Genomic DNA, 17,260 nt, shown 5'->3' on the forward strand with positions numbered 1-17,260 from the left:
GTTAATGATATTCCACTATATGATGTAACTATTGCTATATGCACTCCAGATAGGGTGTACTGGGTTTTCTCTGTAGTGACTGCCGAAACGAATATTAATGATGACCTTGGGAACCAACTCCTTATTAGAAAGAATGCAGAGTATCAAACAATTGCCTTAGCATGTTTGAACTCAATACGCGTAGGGAATGGAATGCAATTTGGTCGCTAAGATGCGGATGTAGATATGATAGATCAAGGGCGCATAATGAAGGTCGATATAGTGTTGAAATAAAAGAGTGTGGTGGGGCGAGATCGAAGTCAACTAGCAGCATCAAACCGTGTCGAAGGAGTTGTTTTTACTCTCAACATCACGTCTCTGGCCATTTTCTTGCCAGACCTCGTGCACAACGTGGACACCGTCGACTTCAGCATTTCGTGCGGCTGTGGGTCTTTCTGCTGCCCAGGCATGTGAGTACACACCTATCGCGTGAGGTTCGGTGTGTTGTTTCTCAGGCTCAACTGCCTCACAGGAGGACCGTGGAGCAGCGACTGGTAGTGACCGATTCGGACAGTTTCGGCGAGGCAACAATCGAGCAAAGAAGGATCGAGTGTTTTGAGTAGGGGCTGACGAAGAATTTGTTGTAGACTGTTCAATGATTGGTTCATTGGTAGAGACTGCATGGCACCAGATCGATGCAGAGCCGGTTGTGGTGGGTGAAGTGGGTTCAACTGTCGAACCAGTCCCCGTTGTTCCTGGCAGACTCATCTCAGTGACGGAAGAACTCTTTGAGAAGAATGTTTTTGCCTTATCGGCGTAAGTTGATGCCCAACTTCGAGTAAAGCGAGCGCTGGTCGGTGTTGAAGATCCGCTTTCTGAGACGACAAGAAGACCTGGAAAGACCCGACCCAAGCCAATGGCACAGAGCATTCGTTTGTAGGTGTTATAGGCATCGGCGCCTGTTCCGAAAACGATGAAGGCAACGTATCCTGTGGCGACTTGACCCCACTTGTCGAAGCGGACAGCACCACCCATCGGGACTTTTATGACAGTGTTCCAAGTCTTCGCGTTATGTACGCGGCTCCAGCTATACACTTCAACAACTTGAGAACTATGCCACCAGAGCATATAGAAGTTGTATGGAAGGTAAGCTATGATGACGAGGACGGACATCAAGAAGAGACGAATAAACCGAGACTGAGTGGTATTGCGTGCACTCAAGAGGCGATGAAATTCTCTACGATAGCGGAAGAGACGATAGATGAGAAGTCCTGTATGTGTAAGTGCTTGCTAGATATGAGAAGATGTAAGGGTCTTACTTACCAGCAAAATAGGAGGCAAAGCCGATGGTAATCAGTGGCCACATCAAGCTCAATACGATACTGACCCAGCTAGCATCATATGCTGGACCACAACCACCTATCTGATAGATGATATATCGTATAGGCTGAACAATAAAGTAGACAAGCATCAACAATGCAGGGTATCCCCAGCAGACGAGGCCCTCAAACACCTTCTCTCGTATCCTACTGCCGTGACTGGGGGCCACGACAATGTTTCGGGTGTCCATGACATTGGCTAGCTTCCGAATGATCATGGTAACGCAAGCAGCCAAAGCAACGCTGTAACCGACCAACACGCGAGCTTCGATGTCGCAGAGGCCGGCTCCACCGTACCATTCCAGGATATTCTCTCGAGGCCAGATGAGTGGATTGATGGAATTGAAGAAATTGCCGAGTATCGACCAAGCTATGAGTGACCAGGCGGCAATATTCCGTTGCGAGAAATGCCATACTAATGGCGGGATGCAAAGAATCCAGGCAGGGAAGGCGAGAATAGGAAGGATTATAGCGTTCGGGGGGAGTGTCTCTGGGTCCATGCTTGGTGTTGCGAGGTATGTGAAGCCTCACTGATTGAGTAGAGTGGAGTAGAGAGCAAAGAATAGAAACCAGGACACAAGAAGTTGAGCCAGCTCTCTTGAGAGGGCCTGGTATACCAGCTGTTAAGGGGGAGGGAAGGAGCAAAGAGTCAAGTTGGGAAGGAGCGGAGGGGCGCTTTGAGGAGGAAATAGACAGATCTGGATCCTCTTTCAAATTGCACTGACGAACTGTAGACTACGGAATGTCTTCCGTCACAGGAGAACGCGATGATGGTCTTTGTTCTCTGGTTGATATGTGTGTGCTTAGAGACGTTTCCGTAGTGTAGTTCAAACAGAGAAAGACGAACCCGTAAAATGTAAGGGACTGTTTGGTGCTGTTGGGCAGGAAAGGTGGCTTGAAGTAATGGAAAGTAGAGAAGTACTCTGAAGTAATGGAATGATGAAGAGTAGTAGAGTCTACAATCTTCAAGAGAAAGTTGTCGCCTTTCATACTGGACTCTGATCTAGGTACTTATTCCAATTCGATGAATAGGGGCACTATTGTGACAGTCAATAGGTGTGGAGTAATCACTTTCGCGCCTCCTCTTCTCGCCATATTGACCTCCTGTGTCAGAATATGGGACCGTGAAGTTGGATTTCGAGACGGTGGGTCGCGTGAATCATGTCAATAAGGCGTTCTGTTACCTGTGGTTGGCTAGTGTGCTTAGAATGTCACTTTTCCGCAAATGGGTCTGAATAGAAAAGTCGCCCAAAAGCTGAATCGTCAATAACAAAAGAAAACATATCACCTCAGACATGTCTCTGAAGCAAATGAAAGGCCAATTCACGGTGGTTCTGGAGCGCGGAGGTGTCGTCGTTTGGTCATTGAGAGAGGGAAATTCTCAGCTTTGATGTGACTAGAGTCATGGTCTATTCTGGCTGCTGAACAAAAGAGTTAAGGATGACTGGATCCATGAATTCCTATGTGAGTCATTTCACTTTTACTGCAACAGTTTGTAAGTTTGGATACCTCCTATGTGGTAGAATGAAGTAGTTGGAGGTCAACTAATCGTTATACAATTTACCGAATTAGGCGATGACGTAATGCGCGACCTGCTCACGTAGGAGAAGCCTTGCCGAGGCATGCCCGACATCCGACCCCAAGATATACTTTGCCCATTGAGGCGTCCATGTCTACTTGCAAACTATCACGACGCGTTCGCTATGCGTCGGCATCTTGTTTCTATAATTCACAACAGGTGTCGTCGTTGCGACTGCAAGCCAATTACTTAGGTACGCGTTTCGGGACGTTGCATTCCCTCCAGTAATCTCAGCTTCCGACGCTACACCACACTATACATATTGCTCCACGTCGTCGCTATGGCTGAAGGTACACCTTCTGAAGCGGCCGCAACGAGCTCGCAAATACACCCGTTGCTTCGTCAGAGAATGTTGAATCGTGCGGCCACCTTTTCCGAAGGAGCACAACCTTTTCAACCTCCAAATCGACGTCGAAGCTCCATCCTTTCCGATTATTCAGACACGCGACCCTCGTTCCGATCCTCAACCGACAACCTCCTGCGTCCTGGTGGGCATGATGCGGAGAAAATGAGCACCTCGGAGGAACCCTCCTTTTGGCACTCTGCCCCTTTGGCTTTTGCTATTCTGCCCGCACTGGGCGGTCTCCTGTTCCAAAACGGCAGTGCTGTCGTTACCGATGTTCTTCTCTTATTGTTTGCGTCCATGTTCCTGAACTGGTGTGTCCGAGCACCATGGTAAGTTGGTTCATTAACCAATCGGTGGTTAGTGCTAAGATCCTCACAGGGATTGGTATTATGCTGCACAGTTGGTGCAATATATAGACGATGATGAGGACGAGGATATGGAGCCTCCAAATGATACGATCCCCGAAGGGGTCGAAGATGGTCCGGACGCCAACGACACCGACAATGTCGACTCACAGATCCCATCACCAGCAAACTCTAAAGAAACCGCTTCTGGCGCATGTCAACCGACCGCCGCACAGAATGAGGCATACCGTGAATTGGCGAGAGATGAGATCATGGCTCTTATTGCTTGTTTTATAGGACCATTACTAGGAACTTACCTTCTTCATGCCATCCGATCACAGCTTACTCGCCCAGCAGAAGGGCTAGTCTCTAACTACAACCTAACAATCTTCGTTATGGCCGCCGAAATCCGCCCAATATCGCATGTTATCAAGCTGAAACAGGATCGCATGGCCCATCTCCAGCGGATAGTTCGCCGAGACCGAAAAGATCAAATATCCGGTGCAGAGCTGTCGGAAATATCAAGACGCTTAGCAGACATAGAGGCGAGGACACTGGACCCCACCGTGAACAGCGACGTTGAGACATCTAAAATAAGTGCAAGTGTTCGACAGGGCCTTCAACCGCAGCTAGACGCGCTTAATCGCGCTGTTCGACGATATGAGAAGCGGCAAGCAGCCCAGTCGATCCAGATCGAAGCTCGTTTCCTTGAGCTAGATGCCAGACTGAAAGATGCCCTTGCACTAGCAGCAGCAGCAGCTCGTACAGGCCAGCGTCCGGGCATGATCACAATACTGTTCACCTGGATTGTAGGGGTTTTATCGTATGGGATAGATACAAGTTGGGCAATCGCGACGTATCCGTTCCGACTCATGAACGTTATTGCACAGGAGATGAAGTCAATGTTCATTGGGACTGATCAGCAGCCTCGAAAACGAGTCAAGGGTCAGAATAATGGGGCTTCCTCGATATCGATGCCTCGAATGCAGGCAAGGAACGCAAGATAACAAAAATGCGATCCCTCTATCTTAGTGCTTGTAAAGTCAAAACCCAGAATTGCCCGTCATCTCGTGTCGTCCTCTCCGGTTACGTATAGCTATCAAAGCGGACCCCCACAGCTCCTGGAAGCTGCATGACCCGTGCCGGTACTAACTATTCGGGCAATCCGAATGCTTCCCGTATCCTCACTGTTTTCCGGAATCGGAGTCTGTTACAGGAAGGAAGTATTGCATTGCAATGCTACCGCCTACGTCGTGCCATCTTTTGCCGCTCACTGCTACCCCGCGGTCGACGTTGCCCCGCTAAAATAGTAACATAGTGGGCCTGAAAGGTAACTTGAGCACCCTCATCGTGTAACCCTGAAGAGTACAAAAACGAAGTCTCCTGCTGTTGCCAATATACGTCATTTATTTCAGTTTGATATTTCATATTCACCATGTCTTTGCAATCCGATGTCGTTGTAAATGCTTCCAAGTTCGATCGATCAACTATCGACCAAGCAACAAATGATTTCAATGCTAAGCTAATTCAAATATGGAAAGATGGACCTCGCTGGTACGAGGTAGCTAAACTCCCACCGTAAATGTTCCCCGGATCCTCTACTGAGAGTAGTCTAGGTTGGCGCAGCAGAATACAGAAAGTTGAGATGGGAAGGCAAGACACCATTGATGAAGCCCGTCGTACTCCCAGAGGGTATCAATGGTACATTCCCGTCACGAGACCCGGGGCGTGAGATTACATATCGAGTGTTCAAACCATCCAGTGGCGTGTCAAAGGGAATACATTTGCACATCCACGGCGGCGGATGGGTGCTCCAGTCGGAACATTAGTACGATAGCAACTATCTTATTTCCGCTATGAATTGTTACTAAGTCAAAGTAGTCAAGACCCTTACCTGAAGTATCTGGCGGACCATCTTGAACTTACTGTATTTTCAGTGGGTTACAGATTGGCTCCAGAGGATCCATGGCCTGCCTGTGCACACGATTGTTACGATGCCGCGGAGTGGCTCATCAAGAATGGACCTGAGAAATTCGGAGGCGAGCTTATGTTCACTGGAGGAGAGGTATGATTCAAAATCCAGTTCCTGCTTTCCACCATCACTCACCAACGTAACATAGTCTGCCGGTGGTCATCTCGCATGTCTTGTCGCACTGCACCTCCTCGAAAAGGTCCCCAGCTTCGCCTTCAAGGGACTTCTTCTCAATTTCGGCTGCTTTGATCTCTCTGGTTTCCTACCACATGTGACACACCACGAGCTCGCACTTGTCATCGACCTTGACATTATGACGAAGTACATTGAAGTTCTTCTGCCCAATACCACCATGGAACAGCGTCGAGACCCGAGTATCTCGCCATTTTTCGCGGACTTGCGTGGAAAGAAGCTACCACCTGCGCTGTTTACATGCGGTAGCGAGGATCCTCTGTTGGATGACAGTGTGCTGATGGGTGCTAAATGGGCGGCGTGGGGCAACGAGGCTATTGTTAAGATATACAATGGTGCGCCTCATGGATTTATTCAGTTTACACCTGGCCTCATCCCCGCGATTCAGGAGGGTTTGGATGATACTGAGGCCTTTGTTAAGGCTAAGTTGGCAGCGTAAATAGTCAAGTAATGTTGGAGGATGTTCACTCATAATGCAGAATGGATAGCTTTCTTCAATAAGCAATAGTTATAGTTTTTAAAATTCTACTTGTCTTGCCAAAGCATGCGTGACTGGTATGCTGCCATCTTTTTATGCGTAATCGCATCTACTCACTGGCAAAATAATTGAGAACCATGATCGACTGACGATTTTCCTGAGCCAGCACATTTGCTAGACATTTATCTATCAACAGCCATCCTCAATAACTGAACCGAAGCGGCTCCGATAAAGTTGGCGACATGGCCATACCGAAAAAGGCTAGCTGGGGTTTGGGGATTCAGGTCCGGCGATAACCTATGTCATCCCGCAAAAGCTACAAAGTTTCAAGGCTAAACCCTCCGCCGATACTGCTCTCGCTTCCTCCTTCTAACACACAATGCCTTGACATATCAATCGTCTGAACGGATAAAGGCATCATGGAAGCGAACGGAAGCCCTGAGCGGCGCCGCAGCGCCATGTATCGGCGAAATTCGAATCTCAGCACGTAAGTTGACCTCGCACATAGCCGAGTGCATGAGCATGTTCAAGATGCTCTTGGACGATAACGTCATATTCAATACTTCTCTTGTTCTGTTGGACGAGAGCAATTGCGATATGAAAAGACCAAGGTCTGACAATATTCAGGGCGAGCTTCATGACAGACGTTGAGATGGCGCACGACGAGGTGATTGAGTTACAACCCATTATCGCACCACCTGGACACCGACTGACGTCCAAAATCCAGGTTTTCTCCGGTCCAATGTCAGAGAGTATGCCGACAAGCATATCTTCATTTGCTCATCGCCGACCACGGGCCGACTCGACCGCCAGCTTCACATACTACGACGATGATAGGGATTCAGAGGATGGCGTGGAGGAAGATGCCATCGCTGAAGAGTACGGAGAGATTGAGTATGACGAGGACTTCTCGATAGAGGACTTGGAGAATGGCGATGCTTCACCGCCGCCGCGTCCGCGGAGGAAGTCTTCGGCTTATTCGCGACGATCTACCGAATCGAGGCGATCCGCCGATGCGCCACTACTCCAAAGACACCACTCTTCCTCGTCGAGCGTTGGTTCAGCAGATGGATGGAGACATGGCAGAACGAGCCAAAAGATCTATATCCTGACCGAGGACCTGACTATTGTTGTTGCTGGTTTCAAAACGTCAACGATACGCTCCGCCTTGTACTATACAATTTGTATAGCCACTGTTGGGTTGGGGTGGCTCATCTTCCGATGGCTGCCACGATGGCGAGTTGCTCTAACCGGAAGGGCTTCGCCACTGAAAGAATGCGATTGGGTTGTAATCGAGAATCAGTGGGGAGAGATGGCCGTACAAGACGTTAACCAACAAAGCTATGGACGTTCCCTATCTACAGTTTTCGGGGACACAGAAAAGGTTTCAAGAGGCGGAGACTTTGACGACGATTTTGACCCAGTCATAAAGCACTTGCGCTCCTTGGACTATCGGTATATTCGCTTCTGCTACCACCCTGTCAAGGACAAATTTGTCCTTGCAAATACATGGAAGGATCCTGCTTGGACGGACATAGCCGCGCTCAGAGAAGGACTCGATGGAGAAGAACGCGATTACAGAGAACTGGTATTCGGCCAAAACTTGATCGACCTTGAGGAGAAGTCTATCGGTCAACTCTTGGTCGATGAGGTCTTCCATCCGTTCTACGTTTTCCAGATTGCCAGTTTGTTTCTCTGGTCCGTGGACGAATACTACTACTATGCTGCGTGCATCTTCGTCATCTCCGTCATTAGCATTGCTAGCGCCCTGATAGAGACCAAGGCGACCTTGAAACGCCTACGAGAGGTTTCGAAATTTGAATGCGATGTACGAGTACTGCGAAGCGGTTTCTGGAGGACAGTCCCGTCAGCCGAACTGGTTCCGGGTGATGTCTATGAAGTCACCGACCCTGCTCTCACTCAACTGCCTTGTGATAGTCTGCTCCTTTCTGGTGACTGTATAGTCAACGAAAGTATGCTGACTGGAGAGTCTGTACCCGTTTCTAAGATTCCAGTCACCAACGAATCCCTGGACCTGCTCAACATGAGTGCATCAAGTATACATCCGGAGGTCGCACGGCACATGCTCTTCTGTGGTACCAAGATCATCCGCGCCCGGCGACCACAGGACGATGGCGACGACGAGGCAGCTGCTCTAGCTATGACTGTTCGCACTGGCTTCAACACAACTAAAGGCGCACTTGTTCGATCAATGCTGTTTCCAAAGCCATCTGGTTTCAAGTTCTATCGCGACTCCTTCCGATACATTTCAGTCATGGCGTTCATCGCTGGTATTGGCTTTGTTGCATCGTTCGTCAACTTCGTCCACCTCGGACTCGCATGGCATCTTATTGTTGTACGTGCACTAGACTTGATCACCATTGTCGTCCCTCCTGCACTTCCGGCTACCTTGACAATCGGTACAAACTTTGCCCTTTCCCGCCTGAAGCAGAAGCAGATTTTCTGCATTAGCCCGCAACGAGTGAATGTAGGAGGTAAGCTCGATGTAGTATGCTTTGACAAGACCGGCACTCTTACGGAAGAGGGTTTGGACGTTCTTGGTGTACGCGTTGTCAATCGACCAGACAACCGATTTGGCGAACTGCTCACAGAAGCTCCCGATGTGCTCCCAAGCTCGCAGTACGAGAGAGACCCAACTTGTGATTATGCTGTGCATAAGGCAGCACTTTACACAATGGCGACATGTCATTCGCTACGGTTGATTGATGATGAGCTTGTAGGCGATCCGTTGGACGTGAAGATGTTCAATTTCACAGGATGGTCATTCGAAGAAGGAGAACAGAAAGCCGGTGCAGATCTCGAAGATCCTGATCAGAAACTGTCGCCTTCCGTCGCTAGGCCCCCTCCGGGACGTGAATTCGATATAGACGACCCGGAGCACGATACCAACAGGAAACCGGTCGAACTAGGAGTTCTGAAGTCTTTTGAATTCGTTTCTCAACTGCGACGAGCAAGCGTTATCGTGCGCCAATTTGGTTCCAAGAGTGGTCAAGTCTATGTCAAAGGCGCTCCAGAATGCATGAAGGAGATTTGTCGGTCTGATTCTTTTCCAACAGACTACGAAGATTTGCTGGCATACTACACGCACCGTGGCTTCCGCGTTATTGCGTGTGCGACAAAAACGATTGACAGACTCAACTGGCTCAAGGTACAAAAGATGAAGCGCGAGCAGGCCGAGAGCGACCTAAACTTCGTCGGATTCATTATCTTCGAGAACAAGCTCAAGGAGAGCACAACACCTGTCATCGAGGAGCTGGAAAGGGCAAACATTCGAACGGTCATGTGTACCGGCGATAACATCTTGACTGCCATCAGCGTTGCAAGGGAGTGTGGTCTTATCAATAAGACCGCCCATTGTTTCATACCGCATTTCGTGGAAGGCGATTCGCGAACCGCACTCGCTAGACTGGCATGGGAAAGTGTCGACGATCCAGTCTTCAAGTTGGATGAAAATACCCTTAAGCCATTGCCGCCACCTGCAGAAGCCGATGTATCTCTGCCTTACGACATTTCCAACCTCAGAAACTACTCTCTGGCTGTCAGCGGAGACGTGTTCCGCTGGATTATCGACTTTGCTTCCGAGAAGGTACTCCGTGAGATGCTTGTGTGCGGACAAGTATTTGCTCGTATGTCTCCTGATGAGAAACACGAACTCGTCGAGAAACTCCAAAGCATTGACTACTGCTGCGGTTTCTGTGGCGACGGAGCCAACGACTGTGGTGCTTTGAAGGCAGCAGATGTCGGCATCTCATTGTCTGAAGCAGAAGCATCCGTCGCTGCGCCTTTCACAAGCCGAGTATTCGACATCTCCTGCGTCCCCGAAGTCATCAAGGAAGGTCGTGCCGCGCTCGTGACGAGCTTCAGTTGCTTCAAGTACATGAGCTTGTACTCCGCCATCCAATTCACCTCCGTCAGCTTCCTCTATGCCTCCGCGTCCAACCTCGGCGACTTCCAATTTCTCTTCATCGACCTCCTCCTCATCCTCCCCATTGCAATCTTCATGGGCTGGTCCGGCGCCTACCCAAAGCTCTCCCGCAAGCGCCCAACCGCCAGTCTCGTATCCCGCAAAGTCCTCACCCCATTACTCGGCCAAATCGTCATCTGCGTGCTCATCCAATCCCTCGGCTTCGAATTCGTGCAAAAACAGCCCTGGTACAAACCCCCCATCATCGACAAAGACCACTCCAACTCCCTCAACTCGCAAAACACAACCCTCTTCCTCGTCTCCTGCTTCCAATACATCCTCTCCGCCGTCGTGCTCTCCATCGGCCGTCCCTTCCGACAGCCCATGTCCCAGAACCTCCCCTTCGTCACCACCATGTTCCTCACCCTCGCCATCACCATCTACATGCTCTTCGACCCGGCGAAGTGGGTCATGGAGCAGATCGAACTCACATACATGGACACGCAGTTCAAGTTCTTCATCCTCGCGCTCGGCCTGGGCAATTTCGCGGTCGCGTACTCGGCTGAGAAGTTCGTGCTCCCCGCGCTGGCGAAGTGGATCGGCATCGTCAAGGTGAAGATCAATCCCAAGTGGAGGAAGAAGAGGAAGGCGTATAAGGAGATTTTGGAGGCGATGCGTATGTGAGGATGCGGCACGATGGAATGGATTTATTTGGCATCTATGTAGATGCTCAAGAAAAAATGTGCTTCGTCTCGGCAAGACAAGACATGCAAGAATATTATTCATTTCGTGTATCTGTATTTTGTTGGGTTGCATAGCACGTACGATTAGATCGATCTGTATCATGAAATGTCATTGCATTTGAAGCACCTTTAGATCATCAAGATTTGTGCATCCTGACAACAGTTCATACTCGTCCGTACAAGTGTAATGATGCACTGAGCTATCTAGGTACATACTACCACCCCGCTTTTCTCAAGCCCATCATGCAAAATGTCTGATCATTGTATGGCTATGCACTTACTCGAGAAGGAGCAATTTATCGGCAAAGCGTCCGGTCAGCAAGGCACGTCGGCAAATGATTGTGAAATGCCAATGATGTATTATTACCTCTGTGTGCGCTAGGCGCTTTTGTGTGCATACTGAGAGCTTCAGTCATATATATACAGTCTATACTACAATATCAAGGTAGGAGGGGCAGTCTACAGACGATCCAGCATAAGAGGTGCAATGTCGATCACACGCATAGATTGCAGTGCTCGACGTGCTCTAGTGAAAACGTCGAATCGTGACAAGCAAACCTTTGAGATCGAAGCCAAAACGCCACTTGTGCGAAGCTGTAGGCGGCATCAGCAATAATCCAATGTATGTGACTGTCATGCAAGCAAGCAAAGAGCGGCAATGGGAACAAGCTCGGGCAGGCTCGATCGCCGCCAATGCTTTTGGTCAATTCGTACTGATTATATCGGCTGTCTCCCCATTTCCAACCTTCGTCCGTTCATCCATCAATCGTCAATCGTCGTGCTTTCGTTTCAAAGAAGATAAGGAAAAAAATTGGTAAAAATGAGACCGTGTGCTCTCCCTAGTGCTCCAGCCAAAGAAGAAATAGATAGCCACCCAACGCCATTCGCAGAATATTTGAAGTCGATCAACTCGCCGGGAAAGAGATTCGTAGAGATAGTTGGCGAGGATTTTAAAATTTACAGAAAGGGTGTGCAGGCTGAACGCGTGGATCGTCCGTCGAACGTATACGTTTATAAGATTCCTCGAAGCGCATCCTTTTGTTGTGGTGTAAGAGAAGTCGGGAACTTGATGTTAACGCCAACAACAAAATCTCCGCGCTCGTTCGGCTTCTTGCTCTTTGGCATTCCGAGACCTGGGAAGCGTTCGGTAAAGGTTGGGCCAGTGGGTCCTCCGTTGCTGACTTGAAGTTGTTTGCCATCGATGGTTGCGACTGTCCGTTTCCAACCAGTCAATGCCTCCTTCAGATCAAGCTCGATCGTGTGTTTGATGTCATCACCATCACGGGTGAATAGAGGATGTGTTTTCTGTTCATTCGTTAGTATATACGATGCCAATAAGGGGAGGTCATGCACCTACCTCTGAGATGATGAAGTGTAGATCCTGTGTTCCACCCTCCACTTGGTCTCCGACGTCAGAGAACTTGATCTTGCTGCCAGCCTTGAGACCTTTCTTGATTGGTACTTCCAGAATGCGATCTTGCGTGCTTTGCTTATTGGTTGTCTGATCGTATGTCTTTCTCTTGATCTTCATCTTCTTGGTTGTGCCATTAAAGAGTTCCTCTAAAGACACTGGCAACGGTTTCTCGACGACCGTAACTTCCGGCGTTGCGGCTCTGCGTCCACCATCGAATCGTGTGCCGCCTGGTCCTCTCTTGGATTTGGCTCCAGGCATACCGCCGGGCATACCGCCCATTCCAAAGCCACCACCAAAGCCACCAAAGTCATCATCATCCATTCCAGCACCCCCACCACGGAAGAAGTCCGAGAATATGCTTTCTGGATTCGAGAAGTTGAAGCCAGCACCTCCCCCGCCCGTCTGGAAGTGGAATGTCCGAGTACCTCCGGGCATGCCGCCTGAGGAGGCAAATGGGTATCCGCCCGCGCCTTCGAATGGGTTGCCGCCTCCTGCGCCAGGCTCGGGTGGTGGCGCTCCGCCGCGTAACAGGAACTCGAGGCCATACTGGTCGTACGTCTTGCGTTTTTCCGGATCGGAGAGGATTTCGTAGGCTTGTGATACCTCTGTAAAATGTTGTTAGCATAGTGTTGTATGATGATGCATGTCGGCTGATGCCTTACCTTTGAACTTCTCGGCAGCATTCGGGTTATCTTTGTTCTTGTCGGGGTGCCATTTCAGAGCACCTTTTCGATATGCCTTCTTGATCTCATCTTGAGAGGCCGATGGCGAAACTCCTGTTGGAACATTAGTCTTGTTCTGTGGAAAGGCGAAGCATCAGGCTGCTGATGCTCATGAAAACAACAAACAGCGGGGAAGAGGATGTAAACTTGGAAGCAACCTACCCAATTGATCGTAGAGTTTGGTCTCTTTGACCATTGTGAAATACGATGGTATTCGGAGGAAATGGTAAGGAATATATTGAATTCGGAGTGTTTTCTACTGAGAGAAGAGCGATTTGTCGGAACGTGTGAGTTCTTTAATGTCAAGGTTGAACAAGAGTCTCCCCACTGTTTGAGCAGGAGCCACCAAGCCTGACTGCCCAAGACGTCAGAGCTAGCCACACATGGAAGTTTCGAGAACATTCGACCAATCCAATCTCTCCGTCACAGCCTCACCGAACTACACACAAACACCCTTTCTTAAACCCAGATGCACCGGCTTCATTGACGATCTCGCAAACAAAGTAAAAAAATGCAATGTGGGATTCACAATACTATATGTCGTATGGTACAATAGTGCACTGCAAAGGCTGTTCTCTCTCTACCGATTACCGCGTTTCAATCGCCAGCCATTCAATGAGGAATCTCACAACACAAGACAATGTCGGTGCACAGTTTTATGGAAATTTTGAACTGATTTTATCCCAAGCTATATAGCCACATATCCGAGTCGTAGTACAGAGTAGTACATACTGGAAGAAAGTAGAAACAATGCTTCATTTTGAACAGCCGTAGCCAAAGAGGTTTCGCCGAACTCCACTATCCCAATCCCAAGAACGCCATCTCGACGCGCCGTTCGCGTATGCTACAATACAGAGCATGGTCCAGAGAGATACTGCCATGTGCGAGATGCACCATTTTGTACTTTTGGAGTATGGTATCCCGTGACGGAGCAAACAACACGCATTATACGAGGGTCTGTTCAGTCACGCATTGCTCAGAGTGGGTCGCTTAATCGGAATCGCTGTCGTCGGCCTTGCGCTTCTTCTCCTTCTTCTCCTTCTTGGACTCCTTCTCAGCCTTCTTCTTCTCCTTCTTCTCCTTCTTCTTCTTCTTGCGCTCGGCCTCATCGTCGGAGCCCTCATCCTCCTCGCGGGACTTTCGCTTCTTGGACTTTCCAGGAGTCTCGACGGCAACCTCTGCCTCCTCGTCACCAGCGGGGGCGATTGCAGGGGCCGCAAGGACCTCAGCAGTGGAAGTAGTCTCGGCCAAAGGTGCTGATTGTTGCTCGTTGGCGTTGAAGTCCTTGTACTCGGTGTTCCACTTGGCAGGAGTCTTCTCATTAGGTCGGCCGAATTTCTGCATCAAAGTTAGTATGGATCAGCTTCGAGTGCTACTTTGGAAACATACGTCGAGGGTTCCAGCCTCCTTCATCTTCTTCTTCTCAGTCGCGACAGGTCCCATTCCCCAGCGCCTGGGGTACAAGTCACGCTCCATGATGACACGCTTGATCCTGGCAACAACGCCGTGATCGCATGAGGACATCTCGACAGCAGACATTTGCGCGTAAGCCAAAGCGATGGCCTCTCCCTTGGTGGTCATGAGGACGACCTCCTCGTGAACCTCAATATCTTTCTCTGCAATGATGGTAAGTATTTACTTTGTTCAAATGAGTAGTTTCCAACGTACCGAATCGGAGGAGACCAGGAATCATGAGTTTGGCACCGTAGCAGATGGCGTTGACAGAGCTGTCCTTCACGACGACGCGCTTGTAGCTCGTGAGCAAAGTCTCGAGGGGCGAGATGACCTGGCGGAGGTAGGACTCGTCGCGGTTGTTGTCCTGAAGCCACTGGGCATCGAGGACGTCATGGAGAGTGACCATTCCCTTGGACTCATCCATGGCTCCACTCCTGACACGACGGAGCTCCTGCATGTGCGCGCCTACACCGAGAAGAAGACCAAGATGCACGCAAAGAGTACGGATGTAGGTTCCAGCCTCGCAGCTAACCCAGAAAACACCAAGCTGCCTCTCATTGTCGAACTCGTACAAGTTGCTCTCGTGGATGGTACGGATGCGCAATTGACGCTTGACGGCGGAAATGAGCGGGGGACGCTGGAAGAGAGCGCCGGTGAGGGTCTCGAGAGCACGGGCGAATTGAGCCTCTCCTCCGGGAAGCTTGTCGTGGAGACGGATGACACACACGTACTCCTTTCCAGCACCCTGCTGGGACTTCACGAGGCGGGTCGCGCGGTCGATACAGACGATGAGACAGCCGGTGACCTTAGGATCGAGAGTTCCACTGTGACCAGTCTTCTCCACTCTGTTACGTCGTGAGCCAAGATGTTCACGGGTGGAAAGTAGGCAGGAAAATTTACCTCAGCATGCGCTTGATCCAAGCAACGACTTCGTGACTGGAAGGGTTTGAGGGCTTGTCAAGGTTGATAACGCCAGAGCTAATGTAAGACTTGAGATCACGCGAATGAGGCGCGCAACCGTGGGGGATAGGAGTGAAATGTGCGGTGCGAACAAGCACTGTGAAAGGTCAGCGAAAAGTGCATTGGAGCTATGTGAAGAGCTACCCACAGTCGCTCCAGTTCTTGAGGAGAAGTGGCCATTCGCTGGTATCAATGGCTGGCGCGGAAGCCGCAGGCTTCAGCGTGTAATCAGCATCTGCTTTAACGAGAGCCATGGCGATAAAATGTGGTCGTTAAATCTGCTTGCTATAGCGATGTATGGAGGTTCGAAGTTCTTCCCAGAGAAAACATTTTTGGTTGCGCCAAGTTTTCAACCACGCTATAGCTAGCCCATACAGGACTAGCTCCCTCTGCCACCCTCGACCATCAACTTTCGAAGTTCTACAGAACATTGCCATTCATACAGCTATGGCGGCGCCACGATGTTCAAGAGCCCTGCTGGGTCCTGCAAAAAGAGTCAATGTAAGAATTGAAGATTGAGAAAACCTGAATAGGTGCTTACTCGCTGGCGATAGCTCTCCACCCCAACCTCTTGCGCTCGAAGTTTTTCTCACTCCACCCAATTAAGAGACGATGCGAACAATGGTAGCAAGACGACAGGACCACTGGCTGAGGAATTGGAGAAAATGGGCATCAATCCCGACGAGTACAAGATGTAAGGATCCGGAAGGCTGTCAAAGAGAGATGAACATGGGCTAATGCATCGTGCAGGCTGTGGAAAAGTCACCAGCTAGCAGAGCGGAGATCAAAGAAGCGGGAACCAAAGTCCAAAGAAGAATCTGAGAAGCGATGGAAAGAGCTCCAGGATTCGCCCGATCACAACACCCTCCTTCACGCATACAAGAGAGCAGGGATTGAGCCTATAAAACTAGCAAAGTATGGAACACCTCAAACCGTTACCCCACTGAGCCACATCTGACAGAGAACAGGAAAATGGGCATTGAGCTACCAGGCGGCGAGAAACCAAAGTTGGACGTCAAGACAGAAAAGGAGCTCGATGCTCTCCGTGATCCCTTGAACGTCAGAGCAATCCACCTCCGACCCCTCCGCCGCACACCCACACACGGTATCCCCGTATGCGATCTTCAGCTACGAACGTACTCGATCCGAAATCTCGAGTTCTTCGCCGACTTCGCCATGCGAGCAGCATACTTCCTGAACCTCCCAGCCCGCGGCCCAATCCCCCTCCCACGGATAACAGAACGCTGGACGGTCCCACGATCCAATTTCATTTTCAAGAAGTCCCAAGAGAACTTCGAACGTATCACCATGCGCCGCCTCATCCAAATCCAAGACGGCCACCCTGACGTCGTCAAGGCATGGCTCGCATTCCTCCAAGAGCACCAGTTCCACGGTGTGGGTATGAAAGCGAACATCTGGGAGCACGAAAGTCTAGAGGATGCACTCAGCGTTGGTTCGGATATCAAGGAGGGTAGCTACGAGGGCAGGAGAGAATCTCCAATGTTGGAGAAGGTCAACGAGATCCTGGCAAGCAAGGGCTTCAAGGAGGCTATGGCAGGGCACAAGGTTCCCGAAGTTGAGTCGCGGCCTTGAAGAACAGCATTGTGTACGATTACTTACTGTGATTTGGCATTGGGTTTTGCTATATATTCGACGTGAGAAGGCAAGACATATAGTCCCCAAATGTATCAAATGTATATATATCATGCCACAATTCTCTGCATCTTTTTTACCATGTTTAACGTGTGAGGTTCTTGAACCGACTTCAGGCA

At 49.8% G+C, this 17,260-nt stretch overlaps 7 protein-coding genes across 7 annotated transcripts; 4 read left to right on the plus strand and 3 right to left on the minus strand.

Moving 5' to 3' along the window:
* Positions 1 to 13: 13 nt before the first annotated feature.
* On the minus strand, positions 14 to 1,858 carry BU24DRAFT_494623 (STE3-domain-containing protein; the record flags this gene model as incomplete). Its single annotated transcript, XM_033534069.1, has 2 exons — positions 14 to 1,250; positions 1,303 to 1,858. 2 exons carry the CDS (start codon positions 1,856 to 1,858, stop codon positions 313 to 315), a joined length of 1,494 nt encoding a protein of 497 aa, XP_033381000.1. The 3' UTR covers positions 14 to 312.
* Positions 1,859 to 3,217: 1,359 nt separating this feature from the next.
* BU24DRAFT_351568 (uncharacterized protein) lies at positions 3,218 to 4,634 on the plus strand (the record flags this gene model as incomplete). Its single annotated transcript, XM_033523699.1, has 2 exons — positions 3,218 to 3,612; positions 3,662 to 4,634. The coding sequence occupies 2 exons, from the start codon at positions 3,218 to 3,220 to the stop codon at positions 4,632 to 4,634; spliced, it is 1,368 nt and encodes a 455-aa protein (XP_033381001.1).
* Positions 4,635 to 4,973: 339 nt separating this feature from the next.
* BU24DRAFT_425298 (alpha/beta-hydrolase) lies at positions 4,974 to 6,303 on the plus strand. Its single transcript, XM_033528711.1, has 4 exons — positions 4,974 to 5,188; positions 5,244 to 5,455; positions 5,509 to 5,692; positions 5,748 to 6,303. The coding sequence occupies exons 1-4, from the start codon at positions 5,063 to 5,065 to the stop codon at positions 6,228 to 6,230; spliced, it is 1,005 nt and encodes a 334-aa protein (XP_033381002.1). The 5' UTR covers positions 4,974 to 5,062; the 3' UTR covers positions 6,231 to 6,303.
* A 290-nt stretch (positions 6,304 to 6,593) lies between these two features.
* On the plus strand, positions 6,594 to 11,065 carry BU24DRAFT_453033 (uncharacterized protein). The gene is made up of 3 exons (XM_033531232.1): positions 6,594 to 6,756; positions 6,897 to 6,936; positions 6,997 to 11,065. The coding sequence occupies exons 1-3, from the start codon at positions 6,689 to 6,691 to the stop codon at positions 10,876 to 10,878; spliced, it is 3,990 nt and encodes a 1,329-aa protein (XP_033381003.1). The 5' UTR covers positions 6,594 to 6,688; the 3' UTR covers positions 10,879 to 11,065.
* Positions 11,066 to 11,843: 778 nt separating this feature from the next.
* BU24DRAFT_256547 (DnaJ-domain-containing protein) lies at positions 11,844 to 13,486 on the minus strand. Its single transcript, XM_033522450.1, has 4 exons — positions 13,236 to 13,486; positions 13,014 to 13,127; positions 12,295 to 12,956; positions 11,844 to 12,242 (listed from the first exon to the last, which is right to left on the minus strand). The coding sequence occupies exons 1-4, from the start codon at positions 13,267 to 13,269 to the stop codon at positions 11,949 to 11,951; spliced, it is 1,104 nt and encodes a 367-aa protein (XP_033381004.1). The 5' UTR covers positions 13,270 to 13,486; the 3' UTR covers positions 11,844 to 11,948.
* A 430-nt stretch (positions 13,487 to 13,916) lies between these two features.
* On the minus strand, positions 13,917 to 15,742 carry BU24DRAFT_484396 (putative centromere/microtubule-binding protein cbf5; the record flags this gene model as incomplete). The annotated part of the gene is made up of 5 exons (XM_033533337.1): positions 13,917 to 14,411; positions 14,463 to 14,689; positions 14,742 to 15,373; positions 15,429 to 15,585; positions 15,637 to 15,742. 5 exons carry the CDS (start codon positions 15,740 to 15,742, stop codon positions 14,064 to 14,066), a joined length of 1,470 nt encoding a protein of 489 aa, XP_033381005.1. The 3' UTR covers positions 13,917 to 14,063.
* On the plus strand, positions 15,670 to 17,204 carry BU24DRAFT_425302 (ribosomal protein S10). The gene is made up of 4 exons (XM_033528712.1): positions 15,670 to 15,989; positions 16,043 to 16,182; positions 16,239 to 16,403; positions 16,457 to 17,204. The coding sequence occupies exons 1-4, from the start codon at positions 15,936 to 15,938 to the stop codon at positions 17,079 to 17,081; spliced, it is 984 nt and encodes a 327-aa protein (XP_033381006.1). The 5' UTR covers positions 15,670 to 15,935; the 3' UTR covers positions 17,082 to 17,204.
* Positions 17,205 to 17,260: the final 56 nt, after the last annotated feature.

Source organism: Aaosphaeria arxii (assembly GCF_010015735.1).
Source record: "Aaosphaeria arxii CBS 175.79 unplaced genomic scaffold BU24scaffold_7, whole genome shotgun sequence".
NCBI lineage: Eukaryota > Fungi > Ascomycota > Dothideomycetes > Pleosporales > Aaosphaeria > Aaosphaeria arxii.